The sequence below is a fragment of the Protopterus annectens genome, chromosome 9.part0 (assembly GCF_019279795.1).
Source record: "Protopterus annectens isolate FY-2018-M chromosome 9.part0, PAN1.0, whole genome shotgun sequence".
NCBI classification, from domain to species: domain Eukaryota; kingdom Metazoa; phylum Chordata; order Ceratodontiformes; family Protopteridae; genus Protopterus; species Protopterus annectens.
The window spans coordinates 1,529,003,989-1,529,025,975 of record NC_056743.1 but is presented as its reverse complement, the minus strand read 5'-3'; the positions used below and the strand labels follow the sequence as shown (position 1 = coordinate 1,529,025,975).

General features: G+C 37.4%; 1 protein-coding gene across 1 annotated transcript in view; it reads left to right on the top strand.

The window, feature by feature from the left end:
* The window catches only part of LOC122810713 (nuclear factor 7, ovary-like), a 174,713-nt gene extending 158,477 nt beyond the window's left edge, over positions 1 to 16,236 (top strand). Inside the window, exon 5 of the mRNA XM_044082278.1 lies at positions 15,497 to 16,236. Within this exon, the coding sequence (XP_043938213.1) occupies positions 15,497 to 16,011 (515 nt within the window). The 3' untranslated portion in view covers positions 16,012 to 16,236. The remainder of the gene's footprint in view (positions 1 to 15,496) is intronic.
* Positions 16,237 to 21,987: the final 5,751 nt, after the last annotated feature.

Here is a 21,987-nt window from a genome sequence, read left to right as displayed (position 1 = left end):
ATGGCATATCGTCTACTCAAAGGCGATCTCTGCTTAACATACAAGGCCATGTCAAACCCTGAGCTGTTGGACATGTTCCACTTAAAGAAATCCCAATCCCCCAGAGCCACATGCTCCAGGGATCTAAACCTTGTCATCACAATGAACAAAACATGCTGGAGGGATAGGTTCCTGACCCAGAGACTCCCCAGACTCTGGAATAGACTGCCCATACATGTCAAGCAGAGCGCCTCCTTGGCCTTTTTCAAAAGGAACCCTGATGATTGGATGGGAGATAGGAAATTTACCCCAGGGATCATGTCAGTCGCCCTGCTAGACAGGGGTCCAGGGAAGTAAATATTGTGGGAAGAAATATCCAGGGAATTGTTATGGCTAGGCTTGTGTAGGCCCTAGGGCCGATAGCCTTTTACCAACCTATGAACCTATTACCGATTTGCTAATGCACAAATATCTTGTACAGTGTAATAAATGCTATGCATATTTAAAGGTAACAGCTGATAGCACTGGTGATCTGTGTTCCTTGTGTCAAAGGTTGGATGATTTGCTTACTATTGTTAGAAGTAAATCTAGACTTAATGATGATGATTGCACTTGTGGAATTGGCATGGCTTGGGGAACTGTTATCTCATATATTAATGACTGGACTGATGAACTAAATACAGTTAGGCATAGAACAAATAGAACACATTTAGGAAATGATGCATCTATTGTCTGCAAAGATTGTTCAACCCCTATGAAACAAGCCGATGCCCATAACAAATTTGGAATTCTGGATGCAAATATTCAGCAATCTGGTGTCTGGTTTGTTTAGAAGGAAACAAAAAAAAAAAGAAAGGAAGAAGTTCACAACAAATTACAAGGAAGAAAAAGAAACTGATTAATGACTGTAAAGGAAAGAGAATGCATACTAAAAAGGACACTGCTCTGTTATGTAACACACAGGTTGCAGGAAATGATAATTTTTTTTCTATCTGAAAACCTTCAGTCTACAGAAAAAGGCAACATTTTTCCAAAAGATAAGGTAGAAAAAAGACTTGAGGGGCAGGTGAAAAGGAAGAAATCAAAACTAAACATGGAAGTATTGAAGAACATTACCGTAAGAAAAAAGAAAGAGAAAGACAGATGTTGACTGCATGGCTCAAGCTGTGGCTTTACAATACCAGCTGGATGAGAATTTAATACACAATGAAAACAGTGGGATTAATAAGACTAATGGTGATGAAGATCTATCCTTCATAACAATTAGAGCAGATATTACTGTATTAGAAGCTGAGGATTCTTCAGAGATGGAGAGCAAAGATATTCTTGTAACTGGAGATTCAATTACTAGACGAACTGATATGTATATTTGCAGAGATTATAATGAACATTGAATGGTGTTATGCTTTCCAGGAGCAAAAATAGAATATATGAGACAAGCCTTGGAACGCCTTAATGTAAGGAAGTACAGATGCGTTTTTATTCATGTTGATACAAATGATGTAATCTGCAAGGATTCTCTGACTGTTAGGGAACTGACAGCCCTCTTAGATAGTATAACTTGTACTGGTGTTAGGACGTATTTTTAACAAATCACATATAGAAAGGATAGTCACATTACTGTGAATGAAAAGATTTTTTGGGTAAATGTCTACATGTAAAAATGTCCTGTTTTAAAAAATGGAAATGTACATCCAAGCCTAGTTTTAGGCACACGGGTTCAGACAGGATAGTGTGCATTTGTCAAGATCAGGGAAGATAATTTTTGCAGCACATATTTTGCAATATTTGCAAACACTAGGCTGGATTTTTGCCAGGTCAAAAATGTAACAGTTCACAGATAGCAACATTTGATGCATCTCTGATGGTTGTTAATGCTAGGAGCATTAATAATACTTTTTTACTGGAAAATTTGCTACTTTCCCACAAGATTGATGTTATTATTTTTTTGTGAAACATGGTTAAAGAACAATGACTGGAAAGCAGTCCTGTCAGGATATAAATGTTTTTACTGTAACAGACATTCTAACAAAAAATCAGGTGTAGGTGTTATGATAGGGATTAAAGATAGTTATGAGACTGTGATTATTCCATGTTCAATGATAACACCAAAACTATAGACTGTGTAACTGTGACAGTAAAGACAACCCTGGAACATATAACAATTGTTGGAGTTTATAGACCACCAAAGTCAAGTGCAGATGACCTAGAGGAATTCATACATTTCTTGCATGAAATACAGGAGGGAAGAATATTTGCTTTGGACTTAATTTACCAGAAACAGACTGGAATAATATTAATTCAACAACCTTAATAATTAAATTATTCACAACATATATTCAAGAACAACGGTTTTGTCAGATTGTAAAAAAAACCTACCAGGGGACGAAACATACTAGACACTGTGCTCCTAAAGAAATTACTGTAACTTCAAGTCAAGTTTTACTACTGTTAATGTGCAGTGATCATGTGGTTATAAAAGTTAATTTGTTGCTAGATAATTCTGCCAAACTGAAATCTAAACCAATGCACAGAAGGTTAATTACAGATTATATGGAAGCAAAACAGTCACTATGACAAACTAACTGGAGTGAGGTGTTCAATGGAAAAACTGCAGATGGAATGTGGAAAGTTTTGAAAGAGAAATTGTTTGAGTGCAAAAAATAAAAAAAATGTTTAACATCCGGATCTAGGCATATAACATCAGGGGGATATATTTCCATAAGCGCAATATATCCGATTAAGGTGAGAGACAAAAATATAAGAAATGAAGAGAGGTCAAACTACAACTTTGAAAACTGAGTTAAACAAACTGGACAAACAGATTAAGCATAGTATGAGACAAGATTAAGAAAAAAATTGAAGAAAATGTATATAAAGATATAGAGCATAATAGGAAACCTTTTTATAGATGCATAAGATATGGAAGGAGTAAAGACACACAAATTGATAAACGGTGTGCAGAATCTAAAATTTATTCTCAGACACAACAGATTATAGTTATATTTACAAAATCTTATGCAAAAGTGTTTGGCTCCACAAAAGGGGTGGTAAGTTGTCTTAGTGACATCCAAGTAACCCCAAATACTGGAATCAAATCAGATTATATTGAAAAAGAACTGCACAAACTGGATCCAAACAAAGCACAGGGATGAGACAGAATTAGTAACAATGACCTGCGAACACTTCAGCAAGAACCTATGGTACCATTATATCTATTATTCACTAGGTCAAATAAATATGTGGAGATTCCTCAAGATTGGAGACATGCGCTTATTAAACCTGTTTTTAAGGTTTGTAAGACAAACCCAGAGTCATATAGACCCTTAAGTCTACTTTCATGTTGTGGAAAAATGATTGAGAAGGTAATCTTGGATAATTTATTATCAGAACTGGATAGGTTGGGGCTTGAAACCATATATCAGCATGCATATGTTGAAAATAGATCTATTACCACCTGTAACATGATGTTTTATAACAGTATAATAGCTACGAATGAAAAATTGTGCTGTGATGCAGTTTATACAGATTAACTTCAACATTTGACAGGGTCATACACAAAACACTGATCAATAAATTAATATAACTAGGTAGTGATGTACTCTTGATAAGATGGATAGCTGCATGGCTTACAAATAGGACATGGCAAGTATCATACAGCAATGCCAAGCACCTTATACTTACAGTAAGCTATTGGTTAGTGTGTTGAGTTTTGAGAACTTACCCAGACATTCACAAATGGGATTCCAAAACTTTGAATGTTAATGAATCTCATTAATTATGTATGTGGAAATAGTACTTAAAACCTTTGTGTGCATAGCTAAACTCACTCTAAGGTACAGCTTCAAAAGGTAAGCTGTCAAGCTTTTGGAATAGATTGGTATTCTCACATACCTATCTTATCATTATTCTGTATAAATCAATTCATACATTTTCATGCATATGTTTTTGGAAATTCTCTGCATTCAAATCTGTCTATTGCATAAAGAAGTAGACTTCAACAATATGCATACATATGAGTAAATGTCCATCAGTTATAAGGAAATTTTCCCCATATGCAGTTGTATGGATAAAAAACAAATCCAGCGAACTACAGATACAGAAGGAATTAAAATATATCCATAGTTATGTTTGACTAACCTGTAATACCTGTGGTATGTTTATGGAAACCAATGATTTACAGGTATTTCTATACAAGCATAAAAAAAGAAAAAGCCACTGAGAACACTGCTGAAATGTCTCTTTAATAGGAAAGTAAAACTTTTGCCGAAAAGGCTTCTTCAGTCATCAGATAAAAAAGAGAGGCAACTTACTTAATTTAAGTAGTAGTACAAAGTCACATGACAAGACACAATTATATAATAGAATTGTGTTTTGTTTATGTTATTTACAGGGATTTCTGTTAGTCATATGTTCAGAAACTGATATATGGATACTTAGTAATATAGTAGCAGTTGTGAGTGCATTCAGTCTTACAGAGACAACATTAGGGTGGCTTTGATTATTCCCTGGTTCTTGTGGTGATATGTAGACATGACTGCATAACAGTTGATTTTAATATGCTGATGTTTTTCATCTCTGTTTCTATATAAATTGCAGTGCGTGTGTGTGTTGCATACTATATAATGACATTAAAATTTTTTATGATATGTGTCAATGACTATGGTAATGTAGGAGATGCATCCTGCATTCTTGAGGTACACGTGCTATTTGCATTTGAATGTGCATGTTACTGTTGCAACGCCATTGCTCTCTTATTGGGTTTGTGGCAAATTGGTTATGTGCTTCTCCCTTACTTGTTGTAATATCCTCTAACATGGGTTCAAATCCCATCTATGTAAAATTGTTCAAAGGAGTAGTAGATGAACTTGATATTGTTGGTCCATGTGGAATACATATTCAGACGTGTTTTGCATGTTCATTCAGATTATCTGTACATAACAGTGGTATGCATGACAGATTGTTTTGCATAACTGTGCATTGTAATTGAATAACTGAAAAGTAAGCAATGCAGCTGACATGATTTTTAACATTATCATGTCAATATGTGAGCCCCTATATAAAGTCTAAGATGTGCATATCACCCTGTCTTCCAGATATCAGTCATAAGTAAGGCAGACAACTACTGACACAGAGTGAATGATATAATAATTGATGCTCTGCACTAGCATGGCCACAGTCGTCTTGAACAGACAGACAATACTATCTGGAGGAATCAATTATGGATGGAGCTGACAGACATGAGCAATGCTGTGAATGGTAATTATAGATCCAGTGAGGCCTGTCAAAAACATTGTTATGACATGATCCTCCATGCAGCTAATGGACTCTGCCACTATGACAGGTCAAAAAATACCACTGGTTGTGGGCCACCCTTGCCTTCCCCAGATGAGATAATGATGTTCCTGGCCTCAAATCATACCACCCGCCGACATCATTGGTTACCCGGGAGGTATTGAAGCATGTGTTCCAGGACATACATGTATGCCCTACATTCAAAAACACTGCAGCATACAAAAACATTAATTCACAATTCACAATTTATACCGTATTGTTATATTTGTGTTTCAGCAGCAGGAAGTAAGCCATGAAAGTGAAAGCACACCTGATGTGTATACACAACATAAGTGTTATGGCCTGTTATCTTACCAATACAGTACATACATAACACTCTCAGCAACACTTGTGATGCTGTGTTTTTCAATTGCAGAGGTCCCTCGACATCTGCACAGCAGCAACATATGCCACTTTATGTCTTCATAACCTGTTAGTGTGATCCATAGTTGTGTGGCTCTGCCTCCTGTAATGACTGTGGAGTATATGTACATGTTGATGTTTGTGTGCCATTTTAACCTACAGATACATCATCGCAAGGCCAGGGCCAGGAAGCTGCGTGTATGGACAGATCAAATAAGGTTGTTTATCTGTTTGATATTATGCAGCACTGCTTAGCCCACCTGTGAGCTAGGATATTCATGTCGCCTTGTTCCATAGACAGATACATCTGGCCAAAGATGCGCACTGTTTGTCATGTAAGTATCACCATATCCTGTTAGTGTGACCCCTAGTTACTGTGTGCCTTTGCCCCCTGTCATGACTGTGGACTGTACTCGCATGTTGATATTTGTGTGCCTTGTTATATTACAAGATCCACATTACGACAGATAATATACTCCCCAAACATGAGGACGTACCTGGAAAGGGTTAAAGTGAAAACATATTAATTATGAAATAAAATAACTTTAGTCTTTGAAGAGTTTAACCATTTATTAGAAATTACACACGCGTGGAAGACAAAACCAAAGTCAGTAATGTCTTCCCGACCAAATATGTACAGGTGTTTTTATAAGAAAATACAAGTGAAAGTAACAAGTGTGATCTATCAGCCCACTGCCAGCATCCAATAAAAGTTGTTTACTACTACTATGATCTATAAATGTAGTTATTTATTAACAACACTAAATATCTAAAATGAAATATGTCAACGTTCTAGAAATAGTTTAGTTAAAAACATCCTTTTCCCAAATTAGCATTAGTAATGTTACAATGGTGAAATGTTCTCATGAGAAACTAGAAAGAATGCAATCTTAAACAGACTAGCTGATACATTTTAATCTGTTTGCATATTCCATCTGTTTAGCAGTTTCAGCAAAATTCATAAACATGCGCAGACCATAATATGTCACGTACAGTTTCACTTCCTGCTTAACTTCAGTATGAAGTTTAATCCTTTACAATCCCTTATCTGATGCTTAAAAAGTGTCACACCCTTTAAATATTGTTCGTACTCTAATCTCTGTACAATTTGTCATGCATTTTTTAAAATCCTTAAACACAAACTTATCTTGACATTTATTAGTACATTCTGCAATTGACAGCATTTTAAACTTTTTAGTTTTTAAACATTGTAATATTGTTTTATATTTAGATGCAATAAGTTTAGTTATTAAAGCTCTGAATAAAAACAAAAGGAATGCAAGTAGGATTAATAATAGCAACAAGCATCAAAGTCTACGTGAGAAAGTCCTTTTCTAGCTGCTTGTTTTAAATTATGAGGATAGATTCAAGAAGCATCAACTTAAAAAAAATATCAGAGTCTGAAAATGGCACCAGCTGTTAAGGTAAAAACAAATTAATCATGAGTTTAACCATTTATTAGAAATCACACGTGTGTGAGAGACAGAACCAAAGTCAGTAATGTCTTCCCGAACAAATACGTCCAAGGATTTTTATAAGAAAATACAAGTGGAAATGACAAGTGTTATCTATCAGCCCACCACCAGCATCCAATAAAAAGTCATTTACTACTACGATCTGCACATGTAGTTATTTATTAAAACAGTACTAAATATCTAAAATGAAATATGTCAGTGAGCTAGAAATTGGTTAGTTTAAACATCCTTTCCCCAACTTAACATTATTAATGTTACAATGGTGAAATGTTCTCATGAGAAACGAAAAAGAATGCAGTCTTAAGTAGACTAGCTAATACATTTTAGTCTGTTCACATGTTCCACCTATCTAGCAATTTCAGCAAAATTCATAAACATGTGTACAGTTTCACTTCCTGCTTAACTTCAGTATGAAGTTTAATCCTTTACAAAAGACAGTGTATCTGTTTGCTACAGTTCACTATTGATAATTACATCTGTGCCCTTCATGACTACTGTGTTCTTGTATACCTGCATAGTACACCTGCAATCTGCACTTCATCCTCACCCATCCAGTGTGTGTCTGTCTTACTTTCTGTGTATTACACCTCAGATGGCTTTATCTTACCTGTTGTGTGTTACACCTCAGATGGAATGCTACATGAGTTTTGGCATGTACATAATGATAAATTGTGTATGTCTATCTTTTCACATGACAGTAACATTTCAACCCTCACTTCTGGTGGTGGAGTCACAGGAGAACATGTCAGGTCAGTTTTAGTATTTGTATTGACCTCATCTGCCATATTTGTTTGATATGTAAATTACATGTTATATCCCTATTATATAGGGTCCCTGAACCACCCACAGCTACATTGTCCTGGTAAGTCCATATCACCATTAGCTTTGTAGTCATATAGTTGTCCCAGATTTCGGTACTATGCAGCATCATTTGATTTCTGTGAAGGTATGTAACATGTGTCATTTGTCTCTTTTTGTAGCACGTCCACTGCCTACCTGCTACAGTAGCTTGTTCACTGATCTGGAGGTGGGATGTGATGTGCCAAAATATGATAGTACAGCCCACGGCAAAAAGGCCACTGCATTGGGTTCATTGTCTGGCCCAGAAGGGGGCAGCCATGTGATTCATTGTGCAGTCTCTGATATGGACAATAATGTGACCAGATGTGGGGACATCAGTGAACAGACATGATGATGACTGTGACCCACTGTCCCATGTAGAGTCTAGTAATGATAGTGACTCCTACCCATGATGGACTGATACTTCCCATTGGACTACATGTGGGAGTGTAGCTGATGTGCATGGATGAATGTCTGAGGGTATCTGCCTACTATTACAGGTGCATGAACATTCACAGCAATGTCATGACTCTGATGTGTGTGTGCACATGTCCATGTGTTACATGGAGGTCAGGAGCACAGACATGGAGAGGTCATGCCAACATTGGCTGCACAGCATGACAATTTATTATCCATTGCATGGTGTATTGAAAGCCTTGTTACAGCCATAATACAGTTACATGCCCTAACTGTATTAAGCATATTGTCTCCAGTGGGGAGAGGCAAATCCCCTATCATTAGACCCACAAATGGTCCTCAGACATCCATGTCTCTACTGCAACATGCATGCACATCTGCTGTTGGTCACTGTGAGTCCAGCAGTCATGCCTAGACTATCATATTGCAGTACTGCCCCTACCCATACTGTGTCGCAAAATGCTAGTGCCACCACATCCAGCTCCTCAGTACAGCACCATGGGCCAAATGTTTCCTGACATGGTGGGACAGCCAGGACTGCAATGTGAGCCATCAGTTTGTGTACTCTAGAATGCATTACAGTAATACTGACTGTTGATTCAGTGTTTTTACTGTTGTGTCATTCTGATCCTGTGGCAACGATGACCATTTTGCTGACCACTGACTAATCTGTGGATGTTTTTTCAAATGTCTGATGTCACATGTTTTTCTGATCATCTATCTGACCTAGGTGACTAGCTTCAAGTTTTGATATGTGGTACTTATTTGTCACTAGTATATGTTAGTGCAGATATTGATGACAATAATGCTGTATGTGACTTCATGATTCCATGTTTACATTACTTGCCTGTTCACATATAGCACATATTTGCATGGTTATCAGCATGTTATCTTTGTCATCCAGCATGTATTGCTACATTACACATTCCCCTGTTGTCTGCTGTTCCTGTATGCACAACCATGCCTCTGTATGCATACCTGTGTTATTTATGGCATTTTGATATGGTACTGCATGTCTTACCCTGAGCACTCACTACATTTCTGTGAACCTGTTTCCATTTTCAATCCCCATGCTGACATGTAGTTCCCAAGTGTTTTTCACATTTCTCACTGATTACACACACACACACACACACACACACACACACACACACACACACACACACACACACACACACACGCACACACACACACACACACACACACACACTTAAGCTGCTGTGTTCCCAACATTTATGCATGTTCCATACATGTTGTGTAATCACTGTCAGTGTGATATTCCATATCAGGCACAGGATGTGATGCTTGTTTATGTCTTGTTTTCTTTTTGTCTGGTCCTTGGGATATACTGCTGTAAGCTTTTTACTCTGTTGTAAGACACTGTTAACACATCACACAATGCTATGTGGGATGCATCAACATTAGTGAATGGGCCATGTTTGTGGGTTTGTTTGTGCTGCTTGTTTGTTTGGTGGGAGGATGGCATAATGGTTAAGGTGTTTACCTTGCAGACACAAGGTGCAGGGGTGGATTCTCACATGGGGTAACTGGCTAGGCTTAAAATGGCCCACAAGGGCAGTTAGCCTAGTACTAACCTATGAACCTATGATACATTCCCATACACTTTATGGGCCTAGATTTCTGGTGTTAGTGGCTATTTTATGGGTAACATTCCATGCTAGTTATCTGTATGATGATCCTACCTGTCCAATGACACCTTCTGTTGTGTACACCTCCTGTGTCCCATACATTTGCATATGTGGTCCTTTTTGGTGATATACATTGCAGACAGACTTCATCACAAATGTTTCCTCTATGTGTTGTGCATATGTTCTTACTGGTATACCTTATGCTTCTTTTATGTATAATGTTCAATGTGGACAAGTATTTTTTTTTTCATTTGTTGTACTCTATGCTGCTGTTGTGGGGCAATATGTGAACATCACTGTTTAGTCTGTGTACATTCGTAAATGCGGCTTGTCATGACACAAAGGTATGTGTGTCAGATGCTGCCATGTTGCCTGAGCTAGGACATATGGCTGCATCCCCTGTCGCCCATGCCTATTTCTTCTCACCATTGTGACTTCCTGATCATCCTTTGGCAGCTCTGTTATGTCATCATCAGACATCTGGGGTTCTTGGAGTAGATCACCCACACCTGTGGTTTGCAAGACACCATGTTTTACTGTTATTATCTTGTGTAGCATAGTGCACATGGTAACCATCTCTGATGTCTTTTCTAGTGTGTATTGTAGTGCACTCCCAGATGTACTGAGACAATCTTGCTTTCAGCAAGGCAAACACATACTTGATGGTGTTTCATGTCTTGGTGTGTGCGCTCTGTTGTATACATCCTCAGCAGTGGTTGAGGGGGTGTTGTATGGCATCAATAACCAAGGCTCCAGTGGGTAACCACAGTCATTTGTTTGTAGGAAGGAGATACATATTTTGTCCTCATGCTTAATGTTGACAGTTCTAGATTCTACTTGCATCATAGTTGTGGCCCTATACCTACTGCATAACTGTCCCTCAGGGATTTCACCATGTTGAAAAGTGGCCCTCGGACCACTTTCCCTCCATATTGCAACTCCATGCACAGTACTGGGATTTGTTGTCATGATATTAGTAATAAGGCCATTTGCTAAGCACATCACATGAAAACTGAATTATGGCTATCCATCTCTGTTGATGCATCATTCAGTATCAGGTTCAGCTGGAGTTTTAGTAGGGATGTTGGTGCAGTCTATTGCACCAAGGACATGGGGGAAGTTGGCAATGGCATAGAACTGTTGCATGACAGTTCTGTGCTCCATGACTGTTGTTGGGAAGTGGATACAGTCATCTACCTTGTTGCACAATGCTGTCAGGAAATGTGAGAGGATGTGACTGTTAGCTGTTTGTGACACGTTTATGGCATTTCCCTTATGCCACTAAAATGTCCCATAGGCCACCACACTTTTGTTTCTATCAGTATTGGATTATCCCACAGACTATGAGTATACCTGTATCTAGCTATTCTTTCCTGGTCAGAGAGCTGGCTTAACTCTAGCTGGCTGCCTTTTGGGATGCATGTGCAGATTGTCCTCTACTATGTCTTCTAGTACCCCAGTAGTGCATTAAATGCCAGTTGCATTTTTAAATAAGTTTTGCATATTTCGCAGGATTCCCTAAGAATATGTTGAATATGCTGGTGTTAAGATAAAGCATGTATGGCTTCTGCCACATGCTTTCAGAAAGTTGTCAGTGAAGTACCTTGTCACATTTAAGTTGCATTGGATGTGCTCATTGTTTTTTGGAATCTGGCAGGCATGCGCGGAGTCAGTAATTATCCTAGACTGAATAGATAATTACTTGGTCTTTTCTCAGGGTACGTTATGAAATTGCATACACCTCTGATGCACTGAAGTCTTTCTTCGGCATGCTGCGCTGTCCTCAACTTTCTTTTGGAATCTGGCCCAGTGTATCTATTCAGTTTACTGACTGCAGATGGCACTTGCTGAAAAAATAACTATATTAAGCAATGTGTTTTTGGAAATATACTATAAGAAAGAACTATGTAACAAACAGGAGGCAGACTGTTTGCACTCCTAACCAACAATGGTGAGACAATAAACACGGAAGAAACTTTACTTCAGAAGAATTATACTATAGCATGCTCCACTGTATTTTCAGTGGATTCAAAAGATATAAAGCATATTATATTATAATAAATTGAAAATTATTTAAGGAAACCTAAATTTACATCAGGAGCTGGTTCTGCTCATATTTCTACAGATAAAAGAACTTTTAATTTGAAATCCTTATTAGAAAATGTAATTAAGTGGGGCAAGATTATGCTTCTTGTGGAACAATTGTATACGGTTTTGTATATTCTGTTTCTATATTAACAAAGACCCTAACATTGCACTGCCCTAAGGGATATATATATATATATATATATATATATATATATATATATATATATATATATATGTGTGTGTGTGTGTGTGTGTGTGTGTGTGTGTGTGTATGTATGTACACACACACATACACATGTATATATATATATATATATATATATATATATATATATATATATATATATATATATATATATATATATATATATATATATATATATATATATATACACACATATATATATATATATATATATATATATACATACACATATATATATATATATATATATATATATATATATATATAGGCTAAAAACAACCAGGGCATTTATAACTGTAGCCATACAATCCAACCCAATTGTGTCCTTATATATCATGGGCCTTTATTAGGAAGGTGTATGTTAGGAAGTTTCTATGTTAGAAACTTTCTATAGGCTGCGGTCGTGCAGTGGTTAGCGTTGTCGACTCACAACAAGAGGTTCTCCAGTTCGATTCTCGGGTGGAGTGCTTTCTGTGCGGAGTCTGCATGTCCTCCCTGTGGTCAAGTGATGTTTAAAGACATGCAGGTAGGTGTGTGCATGAATGGGTGTGCCTTCTTTGAAGGCTGGGCATTGGGCCGGCACCTTGGCACTGTAAATATCCACTGCCAATCATTAGCAGACTGGAGTTCCACTGTGGTGACCCCTAACTGGGAAAAGCTGAAAGGCATTAGTTTTATGTTAGGAAGTTTCTAGAAGTTATGTTACTCTGGGCATTACTGTTTATCTCTGCCTATCAGAGACATGGGGGTCAGACCAGGGGTGAATTTCTGATTTCCCATCCATTGGTCAAGGTTATGCTTAAAGCAGGTTGAGGGATCGACTCTGCTTCACATGGATGCGGAGCCTGCTCTAGAGCATGGAGTCCTCTGAGACACATATCTGTCTCACCAACAGGTCTTATTTTTTTTGTCACAAGCAAGATTTAAATCCTTGGATCTAGCAGTTCTGATGCTGTTCATTTTTAGGTCTATCAGAGCTGAATCTGAGGATGCCTTATATGCCAGACATAGATCACGTCTCAGTAACTTGTGGGAGATGGACTATAGAGATAGGGCTTTACGGCAATTCGTATTATACAACATATTCATACCCTGGATTTTCCAGGTAAGGAACCTTTCTGAGCATTCCAGCTGTTGCATATGTCTCATCAGGTATATGCAGAAGAGGACATTGTACTCAATGAAGGGTCTGATAATGGCTACCTAAAGTGCCACTGTGCATTCCTTGGACCTGGATGCCGTGCTCTTATTTATAAGTTAAGCGGCATAGAATGAGTTTGTTACTACCTGGACCACATGTTGGCAGTGGTTAGATTACTGTCTCCATATGTTCCCAGATCCCTGACTACTGGGTCAACTCTTAGGCGTGTCATATTGATGGAGTAATTAGCTCGGGTGGAAGTTTTCCCAAAAGACACTGTAATGCATTTCTTGGCATTCAGTTTTAGTCTGTGACTTTGGCACAAGTCATCTGTCTGTGTTAAACCTTCTGGTACGATGTTAGTGTCATGTGGGAAACTATGACAGCTCCCAATCTGCAGTCATCTGTGAACTTGGTCAGCCAAAGGCCCTTGAAATTACCCTTTACCTCTGAGAAGTAGATGCCAAATAGGAGTAATGCCAGTATGGAGTCCTGAGCTACCCTGCTGGTGACCGACCCTGACTGTGAGCTTGCTGGCAATTCAGTGAGTTGTGTAGGGATTTATGCCCAGTTTCATGAGTTTGTCAGCTATACCAGAATGTGGTACTGTATTGAATGCATTTGCCAGGTCCAGGTAGGTGGTATGCACCACCTTCTCCTCATTTATTGCCTTGGAGACTTCTAAAGAAGTCCACCAGGTTTAGTAGGCATGACTTTCCCTTGACAAAGCCAAACTGGGTGGAGTCCATTGTCTGAAAGTTGCCTACATCTTTTTAATCATTTGCATGATTTTTTTCCATGGCTTTGCATATTAGACTAGTCAGACTAATAGGCCTGTGGTTGGTTGATGGTCCACCCTTGTCAAGTGGGATAACTGTTGCAGTCCTCCATTCTCATGGTAAAAAACCTGGTACATACACACATACAGATATATATCTGCGTGAGTGTGTGTGTGTGTGTGTGTGTGTGTGTGTGTGTGTGTGTGTGTGTGTGTGTGTGTGTGTGTGTGTGTGCACTTATATAGAGATATGTATATATATATATATAGAGAGAGAGAGAGAGAGAGAGAGGGAGAGAGAGAGAGTGTGGGTGAGATGCAGACTTGCCAAGTAACTCTATAGCCGCATTTCTCTGTTAAAAAGTTGAACTTAATTATATTGACAATGCTGATGACAGAAAATAATTAAAGCCAGTGCTACAAATCCTGCTTCTTAATTCAATATCTGTAGTATAATGAAATACGTTAAGAAGTACCGTAGTTACCATGATACTGTATGGAAAAACATTTGTCATTTTGGAAACTAAGAGAATATAATCTAGGTCTATATGATACTTACAGATTCCAAGCAACTTGAGGCTTCAAACTTCTTTACTCTGTTGCCTAAAACAAAGCTGGTTTTAATAAAAGTGTGAGCTCACTGTCATATTCCTGTGCTTTCCTTGAACGGACTATGTTTATTTCCTTTTAAATAGCAAAGTCAAACATTTTCTCTGACAATGGCCAAATATGTAACTCTGAGCAGCTACAGCAATTTTTCTGGTAGTAAATATCAGAATCCATCTCATTTTGGTCACAGTTTATCATTTCCTCTGTAAAAATTTAAATTAGTAACCCATATTTTAGTCACATGGTGTTTCATGAATTATTTTGCATTACATTAATGCTATAACACATATATAAAAGGGCCATCTGTCTTTCCTTCTGGAGGTTTCATCTTTCCTATCTAATCACCTTCCCTTCATGGTTACCTCACACTGACTATATCACCACAGTGAATCACTGACTGTCAAGAAGTGGGCTTGGAGTAAGAACATGCATTTTACTAAACTCAACAAGGTATCTCTTCCATATTTACTGAATATAGATAAGACATGCCTATAAACCTCAGTATGAGATCATATTTTCCAGGACCTTCTCAAAAACTAAACACTGGAAAGGTGAGAGTATATGTGTTGCTCAGTATGGTATTTCTTAACTGCCTGACTTATTTTTGTGTTTTAACAGCTCACCTCAACCTCAATCCTAATACAGCAAATTCCTTTCTAATTCTTTCTGAAGACCAAACTTCTGTCAGACTGGGAACCAAGCAGGATGTCTCTGATAATGCCGAACGGTTTGACTGCTATCCTGCTGTTCTGAGTATTCAAGGATTCTTCTCAGGAATACATTACTGGGAAGTGGAAGTGTGTGATGAAGATGGATGGTGTATAGGAGTTGTGAAGGAATCTGTGAAGAGGAAGGAGTATATCTTTGCATCTCCAGAAAATGGATACTGGACTTTGGCAAGAAGAAACTGCAGTAATTACTATGCCGGTATTTCACCTGTTGCTATAATGCAAGAAGTCAGGAGAATCCTTGTCTATCTGGATTATTCAGCAGGGCAGCTCTCGTTTTATAATGCTGACAACATGTCGCATCTATACACTTACAGTGCCGTTTTATTTATTGAAACAATATATCCTTTCTTTTTAACTTTTAATAAATGCATTAAAATTATTTCTTCTGTGGTTACAAAATAATATTTTATACACAGTAACTGTAAGCGTTATTATCATAAAAACAACATACTTCCATTTCTGGCCTTTTATTTGCTCTTCTGCACTAATTTCAAAATGTAATACTACTACTATTTCTTACTAAAACCACTCAAAGAAAAATAGCTATAGAGCAGAAACATCTCAGTTTTCTTTTCACTGTATATAAGGACACAAGTACAAATACTGCGGTCAAAACACACAGTCTCTCACACACACACACACACACACACACGCACACACACACACACACACACACACACACACACACACACACACACACACACACACACACACACATATACACACAGATACTCGCACACACACAAACACACAAAGAAGACATGCAAACTCCACACACTCTCAGACAAAAAAGAGGAAATGCAGACTCCATGCACATGACATCGATGACAATGAGAGAACTACGGAATTAAGAGCTGTATGGCTAACCACTGCACCACTGTGCCACCCCATTAAATCTTATAAATCTTAATCTGTTCATATATAATCTGACAGTATTTGTTTTCAATCAATTGCAGAGCAAATTCTTTGATTTCTGCCAGTGATTTTATCTGAGTTTGAAGTTACAACCTGCAGATTTTAGGTTGTTTACACATTTAGTGAAAAATACTGTGACCCCAACCATTGCATCTATCATGTAAACTGCAACCTTGGTCTCAGTGGTGACCCCTTTAGTATACCTTTATCCAAATGACATTTATTGTCATAGTGTTCATCACATTCTAATGTTTATCCCTATTCTGAAGCAAAAACTTAATTCAGTGAAGTATGGTCTATTTATTCTGAAGTCAAGAAGATTTTATCCTAGTATTTTGCAGTCTACACTGGCAAATGCCATACTAAAATTTAAGTATATTGCATTTGCCATGAGTCATATATCCACTCTTCCACAGTGTCCTGTGACTAATTGATGTCTAGCCGTTGCACTTTATTACTACTTGTGGTGGACTGCTGCAGGATGTCCTCACATATTTTGTGTAGGTCAATGCGCAGCAATTCAGCTACACGTCTTTAAAACTAAATAAACTCAATAGTTAAAGCTCCTTTTCCACTTTAGCCTTCTAAAATGGCATCGCAGTCACACTTTTCTAGTCATCTAGTATTCTTCTCATGTCTAACCTATTGTTAAATAATCTGTGTCCATGTCACTCTTTGTCAGATCCCTCTTATATTAAATCTTCTCCAAAGGTTTTTCTCATTCGTTAATGTTTTCATGGTATTCATAACTATTTCTCTGTCACTAAATCAGATTTAGGCAGTACCATCTTAATTTATTTTATTTATTTATTTATTTATTCACATTTGTTTACCCGAAAATTCCAGCTGGACACAGGTCCTTTTTCAGCAGAGGCCCAGGGAGAAAAGCTCCACAGAACAATAAATGAGCAGCAGAGTACATGAAGAACAACTGAATATACATATAATAGCAAATAATATGTACTGCAGCAAACATTAGCTATACATACAATATGAAACATAGTAATGAACAGATATACCAATATCTAGCTAAAGGCTAGAAATAAAGTTAGGATGTATATACAGATAGTACTAAGCTCAAACGTATACTGTTCTAAACTCATAAACTTAAATCTTGTATACAAATATTGCACTAAACGCAAACAGATATAAAGCAGATGCTCCACACAAAGGTAAAACAAGCTAGAAGGGCTAATGGAATGGAAGGGGAAGATAGAAGAGTAAGAGTGGAGACTGAGTGAGTAGTATACGTGGTAGTTAGAGGAAGCTAGGTGTAAGTCAGTTGAATATGTATATGGAATTGAGATGAACTGAGGTAGATAAGCATGTTATAACAGGTCTGAGAGATTGAGTGAGGAGAGAATGGGATGATAAAGGGTGAGCCAGAGCCTGCAGAGGAAAGAATGCAATGATCAGATGGTGTGAAACAGGGTGGCTAGGGGAGGGGAGAGGAAGGGGAGGTAAAAAGGAGGGTTAATAGTTGAGATTGGTGCATTGGCATAACCACAGACTTTTTAAAAGAGTTTTTAGTGCAGTCTTGAAGTGATTGCAAGAAGGTAGTGTGGTTATAGAGGGGGGGGGGGTTGTTCCATAATCTGGATATGATGCAGGAGAATAGTGCTTCTCCTGCTGAGCTCTTGGGTTTGGTCACTAGAAGTAGATTTTTGTGCTGAAGAGTAATGGTCTAGTGGAGCAGTAGGGCTGGAGAAGGTTTTGAAGGGATGGGACTTTAAGAGGATAGTTTACTAACTTGTGGGCAAGAGAGAGTTGATTCAGGTAAAGAAGCTGAGGGAGTTCAAGCCAGTCAAGTTCTCTAAGTGAGATAAAGTGGTGGCTGCGATAAGATGCACCAGTGGCAAACTTAGCAATTCTATTGTAGCAAGCCTCAAGCCTGTTTAGGTCTGTTTGTCTAAGGTAGGTAAGTATAGGACAGGCATAGAGTAAAATGGAGATTAGGTGGGAATTGGCAGTAGAAATTCTGGCTGTCTTGGTGAGGAATTGTTTGTTTCTGTACAACACACCTAGTTTTTTGTAAGTCTTTTTTATGGTAAGAGAAATGTGAGTGTCAAATCTGAGATTGTTATCAATTTCAACACCAAGTAGTTTGGTGTGTTCTGTTGGAGGGATGACGATATTGTCTTTGGCTGGAATATTAAAGTGGGGGATAACTGGGTTAGATTTAGTGGGCTGAAGATAAGGAGTTTGGTCTTGCTCGGGTTGAGTAATAACTGGGCATTAGACAGCCAGCTTTCTACAGATGAAAAGGCTTCCTGTGTGATCTTGTAAAGTTCAGATATAGTTGGAGCTGAGCAGATGAGAGCGGAGTCATCTGTATACTGTATGAGAGAGGCCTTCTTGGTGGCTGTGAATAGATCATTGGTGAAGAGTGAGAATAGTAGGGGACCAAGGATGGAGCCTTGAAGAACACCGAGTATTACAGGAAGTTGAGGAGACAGGTCATTATGCCAGAGAACTGATTGTTGGTGGCTCACCCTTTATCATCCCATTAGCTGTGAAACCAATCAGTAGCTAATTGGGGAAAGGGTAGGTTAGTGAGAACAGAGATTAGTAGTTTGTGTGAGACCATGTCAAAAGCCTTGGCTAGATCCAGAAATATAGCAGAGGAGAACAGGACATTATTTTTATGATGTTAAAATCCTTACATATGGTTTATTAGCAAATATGCTTCAAAATATTTTGCAAAATCCTCAGCTACATCAACATTCTTCTTTATAATGATGCAGTTTATTTCCATAAACATTACCCTTCATTGTTGCTCTGTAATTTCCAGCATGTCTTATATTTGTCAGAAAACGTTACAGATTATTCAATCAAACAATTTTTCATTATTCTTATGTCTTTCCTAACTTTCCTTTAGATCTACTGTACAATTTGCTTGTGTTTCAGTTATAATCATACCTCTCAACCTCTTAGCACAAAAACAATTTGAACAAAGCCTAAAATAATGCGAGGGAGGAGGAGGCAAAGGTAAAAAAAATAGGGACAGACTTTAAATGTTGCTCTTTTAGACTTAGAAGATTGCTAGAATAACAGGGTATGTGTTAGCATACATCTTCTGAAGGATATGAAGTCTGAAACTCAAATGTATGTCATTATTTAGTGACTTCAATCCCAAGCGATTTGCCAGAAAATCATAAATTTTACGAGGAACAGACCAAAAATCTGAGAAAAAATCTGGACATTCTACAAAAAATCTGGACAGTTAAGAGGTACGGTTCTAATTCCTGTGTTTTGTTTACTTCTTAATGTTTAAACATCTTATTTTTCTAAGATTCTTCATGTATTTAAAAAGTAATCAGATTTTATTCGTTTTCCATTTGTATATTTTTCCTTACCTTTAAATTATTTTTTAGGTTTACATTATCTCTATTTCTTCTTCTCTAGATTCTCAAATTATTTTTTTCTAGTTTTATCTACCTACAATTTCTGAATATAACTTTTTATATTTTATCAGGGTATGTGTTAAAAGATCTACTTTTGAAATGGGCGAATTTCATATGATCGGACTCATATCATATGACTGAGTATTTAAAAAGTCACATTCACTTAACAAATTGTCCTGAGACTGTGGTACAGTGAGGATCAGGAAATATACCCTTTCCCTACTGTAGCACGATCCCAGAGTTGGTATATATAATTAGCAGGGGGTATGGGGGCGCAAGGGGAGTTGCCCCCTGCTAAAATGCCACTTTTTAGATTTTACAATAGTCTATCATATGAGTTTGATCATATGAAATTCAGCTATTTAAAATTTTCATTGTATGGCATAGATCCATTTTATTACCTACTTTTATGTCATTTTTTGTACTGTTTTAGTTTCAGTTTCTTTATATCTAATTTTATATCTGTGTCTATCACATTTGTGTTACTATCTTACTTGTGGACTTCAGTCTATAATTTTCAGCTGACTGTTTTTTTTTTTATCCACAACAAAAAATCCAAAAGACTTTCTTTCTAGGAAGTTCCATGATTTTCTGTTCTATATTTAAACTATTTAAGTATTTATTAAACAGATTTAGTAATCAAGAATCTAGCTATCTGACTATTTCACAGAGATTAAAATTTGCCATCATTATTATATTTCCTTATGGTGCAGTTATTTTAAAGCATCAAGTAATAAAGCTAGTTCTTGTATTCATATTTTCAGTGGTCTACAGACTGTGGCTATCATTATATGTATACTTATTTCTTAATATTTAATATCAAACACCTCCCATTTTCCTCATAATGAGTCATGAGGAAATGCTTAAAATGAACTATAATACCCCTTCAATGGTATTTTCCTTACTAGATGTTTCAAGCAGTATCCCTTGATACTAATCCCTGCTTCTCAGTTATGTAGTGAAACTCCATTACCACTCTAACATCCATATTTTTACTGCTTAGATACTCCCATAGAAATGTTTTTCTTCATATAACGCTTATATTCCTTAATAATATCTTACATTATTAATGTCTTTCTTTTTTCTTTGACTTTTTGTCTAAAGAAGGATAAGTCCATGGTAAATGTTCACCTATGAACGTTTTCATTGTTATGAGAGCAAAAATAATTTACATAATTTAGATGGTGTGTCCTTTACAAACACATTTTTGAAATTAGCTCCTAATAAGTGCAAATGTACATTATTAATACAGCTGATTTGCATATATAAATTTAGTCTGAAAAAAAAACGAATACCTATTTTCCTCCTTTGTAATTATTTGTAAAATGGGTATGAGTAAACTAGCATGAGGGTACAAATTTTAGATTTTGAACACTCGCAACAATGCCATCCATGTCTTTGGTGTTGGGAACTGAACCTTAACTGGTGTATTTAAGTCTCTGTGTCCTTAGACCCTTTACTTTAGACATTAGATACACACACGTATACAAACACACACACACACACACACACACACACACACACACACACACACACACACACACACACACACACACACACACACACACACTCTCTCTCTCTCTCTCTCTCTATAGCTATTCATGCACCGATACTCATGAACCCACTCATATATTATCCCTTTGATCTCTCTCACACACACATTGTCTCATAGACATACCAAAGCATATGCTCAGATACTCCATTCATACACACAGCATGACTTACCTGCTCTGTCCATCTGTGCAGGATGAAGAGGCTTAGATTCCCCCTCGATGGATTCCCACCACTGAAAGGCATAGTTGTATACTGCAAGAATGCAAACACTCTTACAACTTTAGAGTGCTGCTCTGTTAATTTCTTACCTACATCAAGCACCTTCAAATCTCTCCCACTATGCAACATCTTTAATTGGGGAGCATGCTAGGATGGCCATTTACATAGACCTCTCCTATGAACTTCAATACTAGTATGTGGGACTCCAAACCTGAGTGCCTAAAGCACACAGTGGTGGTTCTAGACAGTTGGGAGGGGTCTTTGAATCCGAACATTTTTGTAAAGT